Source organism: Nicotiana tomentosiformis, chromosome 1 (assembly GCF_000390325.3).
Source record: "Nicotiana tomentosiformis chromosome 1, ASM39032v3, whole genome shotgun sequence".
NCBI classification, from domain to species: Eukaryota; Viridiplantae; Streptophyta; class Magnoliopsida; order Solanales; family Solanaceae; genus Nicotiana; species Nicotiana tomentosiformis.
The window spans coordinates 4,321,842-4,333,636 of NC_090812.1; the positions used below are offsets into that span (position 1 = coordinate 4,321,842).

At 42.3% G+C, this 11,795-nt stretch overlaps 1 protein-coding gene across 1 annotated transcript; it reads right to left on the minus strand.

The window, feature by feature from the left end:
• Positions 1-10,222: 10,222 nt before the first annotated feature.
• On the minus strand, positions 10,223-10,753 carry LOC138896541 (uncharacterized). The gene has a single exon (XM_070181773.1). It carries the CDS (start codon positions 10,751-10,753, stop codon positions 10,223-10,225), a length of 531 nt encoding a protein of 176 aa, XP_070037874.1.
• Between the last annotated feature and the right edge of the window lie 1,042 nt (positions 10,754-11,795).

Sequence of the window (11,795 nt, forward strand, 5' to 3'; positions counted from 1 at the left end):
GATATTCCGGCTACAATCAAATTCTTATTGCTCTGGAGGACCAAGAGAAAACTACGTTCACATGTCCCTATGGTACTTTTGCATTCTTGCGGATGCTATTTGGGTTATGCAATGCACCGACGACTTTTCAACGGTGTATGATGGCTATCTTCACCGACATGGTGGATGATTTTTTTGAGGTCTTCATGGATGATTTTTCTGTGGTTGGGAATTCCTTTGATGATTGCTTGAAAAACTTGGATAAGGTTTTGGCAAGATGTGAGGAGACAAACTTGGTGCTCAATTGGGAGAAATATCACTTCATGGTCGAGGAAGGCATTGTCCTTGGCCACAAAATTTCAAAGAATGGTATTGAGGTCGACAAGGCCAAAATAGAGGTGATTTCTAAACTCCCTCCCCCTACATCCGTGAAGGGAGTGAGGAGCTTCTTGGGTCATGCGGGGTTCTATCGCCATTTCATCAAGGGTTTTTCTAAAGTGGTGAACCCCTTGTGTAAGCTTTTGGAGAAGGATGCCAAATTCCATTTCAACGTGGATTGCATGAAGGCATTCGAATTGCTCAAGTCCAAATTGACTACTACTCCTATTATCACCGCACCGGATTGGAGCTTGCCTTTTGAGCTCATGTATGACACAAGTGATGTGGCGGTCGGAGCAGTTTTGGGGCAATGTATCAACAAAAATTTTCATCCAGTCTACTATGCTAGTAAGACCATAAACAATGCCTAAGTCAATAATACAGTGACTGAAAAAGAGCTCTTTGCTATTGTCTTTTCTATGGAGAAGTTCCCCCCGTACTTGATGGGTACAAAGGTGATTGTCCACACCGATCATACGGCGCTTCAGTACCTAATGAGCAAAAAAGATTCATTGGCACGGTTAGAGAGATGGGTGCTTTTATTGCAAGAGTTTGATCTAAAACTCCAAGACCGAAAAGGCAGTGAAAACCAAGTGGCGGACCACTTGTCTTGCTTGGAGAAGGAGGGGAGGACACATGACGGCCTTGAGATTAATGACTCCTTCCCCGACGAGCAACTTCTAGCCATTTTAATGACCAAGATGCCATGGTTCTCTGACTTAGCAAATTATCTTGTGAGTGGTATTGTACCGAATGAGTTCTCTTCAAACCAAAGGAAGAAGCTCAAATGGGATTGCCTTGACTATTATTGGGATGAACCATATCTCTTTCGGATTTGTACCGATGGTGTGATTCGACGATGTGTGCCGGAGGAAGAACAAGTGGAAATTCTTGAGGCTTGCCACTCTTCACCATATCGTGGTCACCATGGTGGAGCGAGAACGACAGCAAAAGTGTTGAGTTGTGGATTCTATTGGCCTACTCTCTACAAGGACGCAAGTGATCTAGTCGAGCGTAGTGATGACTGTCAAAGGGCCGGTGGGATTTCTAAGAAAACTGAGATGCCCCTCACGGCCTCACCACCATCTTGGAAATTGACATTTTTGATGCGTGGGGAATTGATTTCATGGGACCATTTGTTAGCTCTTGTGGGAACACCTACATTTTGGTAGTTGTGGACTATGTGTCAAAGTGGGTTGAGGTCGTTGCTCTACCCAACAATGAAGCTCGAAGTGTGGTGGCATTTTTGAAAAAGAACATCTTTACAAGATTTGGTACTCCAAGGGCCATTATAAGTGATGGGGGATCTCACTTTTGCAATAAAGCTTTTGATACCTTACTTATCAAGTATGGTGTCACTCACAAAGTCACGACCCCCTATCATCCTCAAGCAAGCGGATAAGTGGAAGTCTCCAACCGGGAGATCAAGAGTATTTTGTCAAAGACAGTGAATAGCAACCAGACAGATTGGTTGAAGAAACTTGATGATGCTCTATGGGCTTTTAGGACGGCTTACAAAACACCGATTAGGATGTCTCCATACCGGTTGGTGTTCAGGAAAGCTTGTCACCTTCCGGTGGAACTTGAGCACAAAGCTATGTAGGCATACATCATTGCCAACTTAAGGATGGCACAATTGAATGAGCTTGATGAATTCTGGTACCATGCATATATAAGTTCTTCCTTATACAAGGAGAAGATGAAGTACCTCTATGACAAGTACATCCGGAACAAGGAGTTCAAAGAAGGTGATCTTGTGTTGTTGTTCAATTCTCGATTATGGATGTTTCCAGGAAAGTTGAAGTCTAAGTGGAGAGGTCCATTTGAGGTTGTGAATGTGACACCCTTTGGTGCATTAGACTTGAAGAATAAAAATGATGAAGTGTTTAGAGTCAATGGTCACCGGGTGAAGCATTATCTTGGAAAAGTTGATGATGGCCACGCTGTGGCATTAATTCATTTCAAGTGATTTATGGTAATCTGCGTCGTGCCACGACGTTAAATCAGGCGCTTCTTGGGAGGCAACCCATGTTTCTTTTTATTCTTATATTTCTTCTTTTTAGATAGGCTTTGTTTTGTGCTAACTGGTTTTGAAGTGAATTGCAGGAATGAGTGTGCTTTGTAGGAACTGTGCTCGAAAGAATGGCTAAGTGTTGAAAAAGTGTGAACCGCACAATCTTGCAAGCACAATGTTTTGTGCGGCCGCACAACTGGAGACCCAAAAATGCAACTCTCTAAAGTTTGAAATTGCAGAGAATTGGCCAATCTGTGGCCGTACTTGAAATTGTGCGGTCCGCACAAATATCTGCGACCGCACCCAATTTTGTGCGGACCGCAGATCTTCAGAGGGACCAGGTAAAGAGTGCGGACCGCACACAAAATTGTGCGGCCACACTCAACTGCACATTTTGACCTAAGTTGGTCAACCTATAAATAGGCCCTCCTCTCACTGTTCCAAACTTTACGCACTTTGAACTCTTAACACCAAAGCAAGCACAGTGCACAAAAACTATTTCAAACATCACACTAATTTAATCATCCTAGATTCTCCCCTACATCCTTAATCACTGGTATGTTCAATTCGTGTTTAGATTTTTCCAAATTTTCTTAGTTTTTATTCTTGATTAGTATAGTTACTTTGAGGCCTAAATGTCATATTATTCATCATGTGTGCTTAATATTATGTGGGTAATTTCATATGTACTCATTGGGGGTTGGGTAAATCATGTATCACGTCTAATTTGCCAATACCATGTCTAAATTGTGCAAAAGAATTGAAAAACCTAAGCTAGTGCCTTCTAATTTTGAATTCTGCGGCCGCACATGAAATTGTGCGATCCGCAGATCCTTAGTCAGGGCAAAAATTTGTGCATTCAATGTGCGGACCGCACTCAAAATTGTGCGGTCCGCAGAAAATGAATTGTGGCCGCAGAAAATTTGTGCGATCGCAGATTCAAACTTTAGAAAACTGGTACTACTGGGCCTGGAATTGTGCGACCGCACTCATAATTATGCGGTCCGCACTTCGATTGCGCGGTCCGCACAAGGCAGTCTGCGGCTGTACTTGCCCGCTTGCCCGCTGTTTTATCTGCAACTATTTTATAGTCTGTGTTTGAACTTTAACTGGCTCATGTTGCTATGTATTGCAGAAAATGGTTAGATCAAGAGGACGTGGTGGCACTTCCAAAGGGAGGGGTGAACCCTCCTGAGGCCGAGGCAGGGGTACCCTACCACTCTCCGTGCAAAAAGTGATTAGTAAGAAGGCAATAGCAGGCCGAGATAGACAGCCAGAGCCCTCCGAATCAAGTTCATATGCCCCGTCTAGGGAAGCATCGGAGGGCGACTCAGTGCAAAGGCAGCCTGCTGTGGCATCACAGCCACATATGCCCCATGACAGATACCGACTGAGAGACGAGCCTATCTCTTCTGAGAGTAATTCTGAGGGATCGGAATGGAACAGTCAGGCTATGGAGCCCTCATCTACTCATGCCCTCACTGCACCAGTCACAGTTGATGATGATGATGATATTTCGAATGACGGTCGGGGGGGGGGAGGGGTGATACTAGAGTTGCAGGCCTAGAGAGGTTAAAGAAGAAGGAAGTTTGGGAAGATAGGTTTGTGAGCAAGACTGCATTCAATAGGTTCCATGAGTGGTGGCTGCAGAGGTCGCTCACTCTGGAGCATCAGTTTGTGTTAAAAGATCTAGATAAATACAACCCGAATGTATTAAGACAATTTTGAGAAATAAAATTATGGAAATGGTTTACGAAAAGCGTATTGGATGCCAAGGAGCACTTAGTCCGGGAGTTTTACGCCAATGTGGCGTACATCAAGAAGGGGACTAAGGTGACTAAGGTGCGAAACTTGAAAGTACGATTTGATTAGAGCACCCTGAACACTTATTTGGGGTTCGAGGATATGGAGCTGGTGCAATATTTACAGAAGTTCGCACTTGGTGATGCAGCTCGCCCTTGGCTAGCTGAGATACTGGCAGCTCCAGGACCACCATCACCACGGATCATAGCGGGGGTTCCTATTCTGCGGAACACCCTCAGCTTTGAAGCAAAAGGGTCGAAAACATTTATATGCAGTCGCATAGACCCAAGCCGAAATAAAAACAACCTTCCAATCCCCCAGGCAGTCTTAGTAACATCTATCATGGCCGGGTACCCAATTAATGTGGGTGCCATCATGTCGGTCAACATGTCTCTGGTTGTCAGGCAGGGTGAAAGCGCTTATCCGTATCCCAACACTATCACGGAGTATCACACGAATGCAGGGGTGGAGCCCAAGAACTTTGATATGAAGGTAAGGGCTAAGCAATCCTTCTCCTGGTATTCTCTGAAGGACCCAAGTAACTCGAAAAACAACGGTAAGTCGACTACTATCATAGGCCAGTCTGATGAGCCATCGGTAGTAGTTGCAGATTCTGCTGCTTTGCCTTCTACAACTTCCATGCCTTCTACAACAGCCGGGCCTTCCACCTAGATAGCTTCCATGCCACCACCTTCATCTTCAGGGCCATCAGTATTGATATCAGTGCCTTCCTCCTCAACTTATCCACTCTCTGCATTGCGAGTCTCCTAGACACTGGCGAGTCTCAACAACTGGATACAGATAGCTACTGCAAAGCTATCTGAACTATCCAGTGCTGTTGTAGCTCATACCTCTACCTCAGCACCCCAGATTCCTCCAACAGTGGAGGAAACATTGAAGAAGATTTTGGACAATCAGAAGACCATCATGGATAAATTGGTGGCACATGGGGGAGCTATTGAGGAGTTGGGTAAACATGTGAAGAAGATGAGGAAATCACAGGCCTAAAGAAAATTAGTGGACAAGTTGAGACAAGAAGTGACCAAGATAACAGCCTCTGGGGATCTTCCATTTGACTTACTGATGGAGACACATCCAACAGTACCAGCAGACCCAACAACATCAGTGGAACCAGCTGGCCAGTCTGAGGAGCCAGACTGTGCTACAGATGTTTACCAACCCATCTGCTCCCCGAGCAGAGGATGATGAGATCCAGTTGGAGGAGCCTGAGGGAGGTGATGTTGCTATGGATACCGAGACCATATAGGGAGTCCTCTCTACTTTTTCCCCTCCTTATTTTGATTTTTGTTAAGCATTGAGGACAACACTTATTCTTATTCAGAGGGGTGGTCTATTTTTGATTTGATATGACATTTGACATTGGCCTGTAATAACTATAATACTCTCTTTTTATCTTTATTTTCTTTTTCATTATGTATATATTCCTCCCTCTCTATTGATGTATATATTCGCTTTCCCATTCTCGGCTTGTATATTCATTTTTGCTTTCAGTAGTTACTTCATAGCTTCTTTATTTTGTTTCTTAGTAGTTTAGCTTCTTATTTACTTTAATAGCTTCTTTTTATGTTTAAGTGATCAATAAGCCTTTAGTTTTCTTAATGTCACGGTTCTTTCCAAAGGTTGTTTTTGTGTGAACCGGGTGGCTCTTCCCAACGATGGATGGCGTGACAACCTTCTTAAGGAATTGAGTCTGTTTCTGATAATTAGGTAAAAATAGTAGTAATAATGAATACAAGGTTCAATCATGCTTTACTTGGTACCAACACACTTAACTACATACTTATGATTAAAAACAAGTTCTTGGAAAGAGATAGCTCTAGTTAGTGACCTTGTGACTCTTGCGTTGACTTAGGCAATCATCGAGTGGTTTAGTTGAACCATTAGTGATTTTAGATCTTGAATACGGTTGTTGTGGGCCCTCGACTCCATCCTCTTGAACAATCCAGCTGTGTGAGAGGTGTGATATTTTGTTACAAGTTCAAGTACCCGTGTTAATGGTCTATAACTTGCCCCGAATGTGTTTCTAAGCGAAATTCTAAGTTTTTCTTGGCTTGAGAAGTGATTGTAGGCTCTCTTTGACCCGTTTTGCAATTTTCCATGGCCCACCAATGATGTTATCCCTAGTCAACCCTTCTGATCCTAAAGCATTTCTCATTTGATAACATGTTATAAGCCTTTATCCGTTTTGTAGTGACCCTCTCTTGGCACCCAAGCTTTCCTTAACACTCATGAGAAGCAAATTGGCGAAAACATAAGTTTGGGGGAGAGACGAGGAGTTTGAAAGTGGTATCAAGGTACAAAAAGAGAAAAGAGATGAAGAAAAAGAAAAAACAAAAGAAAAACACACAAAAAAGTGAATAAATTGAAAAGTTAAAGGGATTCAAAGAAAAGCAAAAGTGCAAAGCATGGAGAAAACAAAGACGGAGAAAATGAATATCATGACCAAGAAAGAGTGATGTCAAGTCTCTCTAGTTCCTCTAAGGAAAAAGAAACTGACTCAAAGAGTCGGCAAAGCATGAGCCAAAAAGAGAAAATAGAGTGCTTAAGGAAAGATGAACTCGTTCTATTCCAACATTTCCTACCTTAGTCCAAAAGCCTTCATTACATGCCGAAAAAGCCCTACGTGATTTCAAGCCGAGTGAGCTTACATTAGTAGTGATTTACATGAGGGGCAAACATATGGTACTTAGAGCCGTACTTGTGACATTCTTTTGAGAGTGATGAGCGAACTTTTCACAAATCATTGAATTGAGTACTACATTCTTAAGTGAGATGAGTTAACGGAGAGTATAGGAGGAGAAGTTTAGGATCCACAGTGACCTACATGAAAGTGTGAACTTCCTTGATGAGTAAAGTCAACTCTTGATGCTCAAGTGTCACATTAGAGCTATTTGTGCTTTAACCTTCAAAACATTGCCTTGTTGATGATTCATGAGTGTGTGGGTAATTGTTGGTCCAAATTGATGTATGTTTGATTCACCTTAGCTTAGCTGGAATAGCTCTTTTCATGTGGAGGTGGGAATTACCTTATTTGCTTGAGGACAAGCAAAATCTTAAGTTTGGGGGAGTTGATAAGTGGAGATTTTGACTATTTATTTGAGCCTTTTGACTTTCATTTTAGTTCAGAAATGCTTAAAGTATTCCTGAAAACTGATGAAATATTCTTACTTGCAGGAGTATTGAAAAATAATCCAAACTGATGAAATTCAACTCAAGAAGGAGTGATTTTGAACTAGGACAAAAATCAAGCAAAAAGGGCTAAAGTGCGGACCGCAAAATTCTATCTGCGGCCACAGAACAAGAAGAAATTTTGACACTGCTGCAATGCAATGTGCGGCTGCAGAAGTCAAGGTTCAGAGAATTGGGAATTCAAGACAATCAAGATCTGCGGACCGCACTATAATTGTGCGACAGCAGAAATCAAAAAGTGTGGCCGCACCCAGAATTGTGCGGTCCGGAGAACTCAAGAAGTGCGGCCGCACCCAGAATTGTGCGGTCCACAAAACTCAAGAAGTGCGACTGCAGTTCAGAATTGTGCATCTGCAGAAACCACTCCTGTCAAGAGCTGCAGCAAAGTGCGGACCGCACACAAAATTGTGCAGCCGCAGAACCTCCGAAATGGTAATTTTGTCCGAAAATTTTAGCTGTGTATAAATAGTCTTTTTTGACGAAATTAGGTTAAGTTTTGAATATCTGAAAGTTGGTAGCCGTTTTTATTTATTGTTTCAGGAAACCTTATCATAGCTTATCAATTTTACATTGGATTTTCATATATTTATTATTAAATATAAGTTTAATCATCTTTTCTTCTTTATTTTCTTCATCGCCCACTATGAGTAGCTAAATTTCTAGTTAGGGTTGTGACCCAACCCTAGTGTGGGTACATAATGGGTGTTTAATTTAGGGCTTGTTTATGGTTGGGTATGTAATATTTAGCCTAGTTTTTGCTAATATTGTAGAATTAATGGTTGCAAACATTGATTCAAGCCTATTTGACTTAGTCTTTACTTGAGAAAGAGAGACTTAGTCTAGAAAAACTTGGCTAACAAGAAATTGGGATGAACTCAAGAAATTGATAGTCCAAATTAAAGGGTTGAATCTAGAGATAGTAAAACCCGACTTGAGCATCTATCAACTGTTTTGTGCATTACCCATTTGGACTTGAGAAATCCAAATTGGGTAAAACTACTCTAATACCGAGAGGTATTGAGTGCGTAATTGTGTGTTGATTTCTATAATACACCCCGACCAACAAAACCCTCTCTAAAGCCCACAACCCGTTAGGCAAACACCTAGGTGGAAGTCACAACCCTAGATCTTTTACATACCTGGAAAACAATACCAAAAATATTATTCTCTAGCTTTACATTTACAAACCGTAGCATAATTTAGAAGTAGAATCAAAACATAATTTGTGAAAGTGCATCTTAGACACTTTACGCGCTTAGTCTGAATATATACCTAATCCCATCTACGCTCCATGTGGATTTGATCCCGACTCCTAGTTGGTCATTATTATTGCAACCGACCGCTTTACAACCCCAAACTGAGGTGTGATTTGGGTGAGACCTATGTTTCGCAAAGGGAAAGTAGTCACCACGGCTATCAGGAGGCATTGGAAGTAGGGACTCAGCTTCCGAGTAGCAACTATGAGAGCTAAGGCCAGTTTCTCCAAATGTGGGTAGCGAGTTTCTGCTCCCGTTAAAATTTTAGTAACATAATAAATAGGTGATTGCGTACCTTCGTCCTCTCGGACTAAAACCACACTTACTGCAACTTCCGAGACCGCGATATAAACTAGCAACGTTTCACCTTCTTTTGGATTTGAAAGCAATGGGGGGCTTGACAAGTACTTCTTTAAATCCCTCAAAGCCTACTGGCACTCCGGGGTCCATTCGAAATTATTTTTCTTTTTGAGAAGTGCGAAGAAATAATAAAAAAATTTTGATGACCGGGAAATGAACCTGCTCAAAGCTGCCAATCTCCCCGTAAGCCTTTGGACTTCCTTCATGATTGATAGTTGGTCCAGGATGTCTTCTATGGCCTTGATCTTATCGGGGTTTACCTCAATTCACCTTTGCGATATCAGAAATCCCAGAAACTTACTAGAGCTGACCCCGAATGTGCATTTCTTGGGATTAAGTTTCATATTATGCTTCCTTAGGATGTCGAAAGTTTCTTGTAGATGTTTAAGATGATCATCTGCATTTAAAGACTTAACGAGCATATCGTCTATATAAACTTCCATAGTTTTTCCTATTTGATTTTCAAACATCCTGTTCACGAGCCGTTGATAAGTGGCTCCAGCATTTTTCAACCCGAAGAGCATCATATTGTAGCAATATATACCGAAATTTGTTATAAACGAAGTCTTTTCCTGATCCTCAAGGTTCATATTAATTTGATTGTACCCGTAATAAGCATCGAGGAAACTCATTAACTCGTGCCCGGTCGTGGCATCAATCATTTAATCGATGTTTGGCAGTGGGAACGAGTCTTTCGGGCACTCCCTATTAAGATCTTTATAATCTATACATGCAAAACTTATTGTTCTTCTTAGGAACTACTACTGCATTGGCTAGCCAATCTGGATATCTTACCTCTCAGATCGAACCGATATTAAGTAAGCGGGTTACCTCTTCTTTGACGAATTTATTCCTGGCTTTGGCAATCGGGCGCTTCTTTTGTCTTACCAGAGGTATGTTGGGATTCAAGCTTAACTTTTGTACGGCTACCTCTGTCGGGATACCTATCATATCCTCATGCGACCATGCAAAACAATCGGCATTAGATTTAAGGAATTTAATAAAGCCAGACCTGAGTTCTGGGTGTAGTCCTGTCCCCAAGTGGAATTTCCTTTCTAGGAATTCTTCAAACAATGCACTTACTCCAACTCTTCTGTTGTGGACTGCGTTGCATCCGTCTCTTCTGGAACTTGGAAATATCTCGGCACCTGATAATATTCTAACGCCTCTGCCCTAGGCTAATTTCATCTAGTTTGGGAGTAGGTGCTGGTCCCTTTAATTTCTATGCTACGTGTTCCTTTCCTTTTCTACTGGAGACCAAAATTGCATTCATCTCCCTTGCCGTCGGTTGATCACCCCTTATCTGCTTAATTCCTCCGGGCATTGGAAACTTCAGCAATTGATGGTATGTTGATGGTATAGCTTTCATCTCGTGCAACCATGGCCTTCCCAAAATGATGTTGTACCCCACATCACCATCTACCACTTCGAAAAGAGTTTTTTTCATTACTCCGACATTCATGAGTAATAAAATTTCTCCCCAGGTTGTCACGCTTGCGAGGTTGAATCCGGCGAGGAGCTTTGTGGACGGAATAATGCTTCCTGTGAGTTTAGCTTGCTCCAATACTCTCCATTGTATGATATTAGCCGAACTTCCTGGATCCACTAGAACACGTTTAATATTAAAATCTAGCACAATTAAAGAAATTACCAGTATGTCTTTGTGTGGTAGCAGCAATATGTCTGTGTTCTCCTCGGTAAAAGTGATATCGTCTTTCCCGAAGCCTTTGCTATGAGTTATTGATAATTTCATCTTTTTTGCTGATAAAAAGGTGACCCCGTTAATCTCGTTCCCTCCGAAGATCATGTTGATTGTTTGACACGGGGGATCTTCTTATGCTTTCGAGGGTTCTGCGTTGTCCTGGTTACAACCATAATTGTTCTTAGCTCGGTCACTCAAGAATTCTCTAAGGTGACCATTCTTCAATAATGTTTCCACTTCTTCCCGGAGGTGTCGACAGTCCCCTGTCCGGTGGCCATTCGCCCCGTGATATTCACACTACAAGTTGAGATCCCTCTGGCTGGGATCAGATCTCATCGGTTTCAGGAACCGTGCTTCTTTGATATTTCTCATGGCCGACACCAATTCCACTATACTGACGTTGAAGTTGTATTCCGATAACTTGGGGTAAGAAGGATTTCGTGACCCTGGCGCTTCTTTATCCTGAAGCAATTAATTGTTCTGACCTCGATCAGTCCTCCTATCAACGGCGAACCTGTCCGCTGTCCGTAAATCTCTGCTGCGGCCTTCGGTCCATTCGTAAGGCAAAAACCGGCCCCTCAAAATCCGTCTGTCCATGTCATAATCATCCTTTGATTTTTCTTTGTTCTTTTTTCGTCCTTTGGTCGATGATGGTAAACTAACCTGATCATTTTCTATCCTTATTTTTGATTCTCATCGGTTGTAGACATCCGCCCAGGTCGTTGCTTGAAACTCGAGCAGTCTTTCCTTCAATTTTTGGGAAGCGTCTGAACTCCTCAAATTCAATCCCTTGGTGAATACTTTAGCCGCCCATTCATTAGGTACAGCCGGGAGCAACATTCTCTCCTTCTACAATCGGGTAACGAACTCTTGTAGAAGCTCGGACTCTCGTTACGCAATCCTGAATATGCTGGCCTTTCTGGCCTGTACTTTTCTGGCCTCAGCATGAGCCTTAATGAAAGAGTCTGCGAGTATTTCAAAGGAGTCTATGGAATGCTTGGATAACAGCGAATACCACGCCAAGGCTTCCCTCTTGAGGGTTTCCCCAAATTTCTTTAGCAACACAAATTCAATTTCATGAGGAGCTAAATCA

Coding starts and splice junctions, on each gene's coding strand:
- LOC138896541 (XM_070181773.1), bottom strand. CDS start 10,753: ATGAAATTATCAATAACTCATAGCAAAGGCTTCGGGAAAGACGATATC.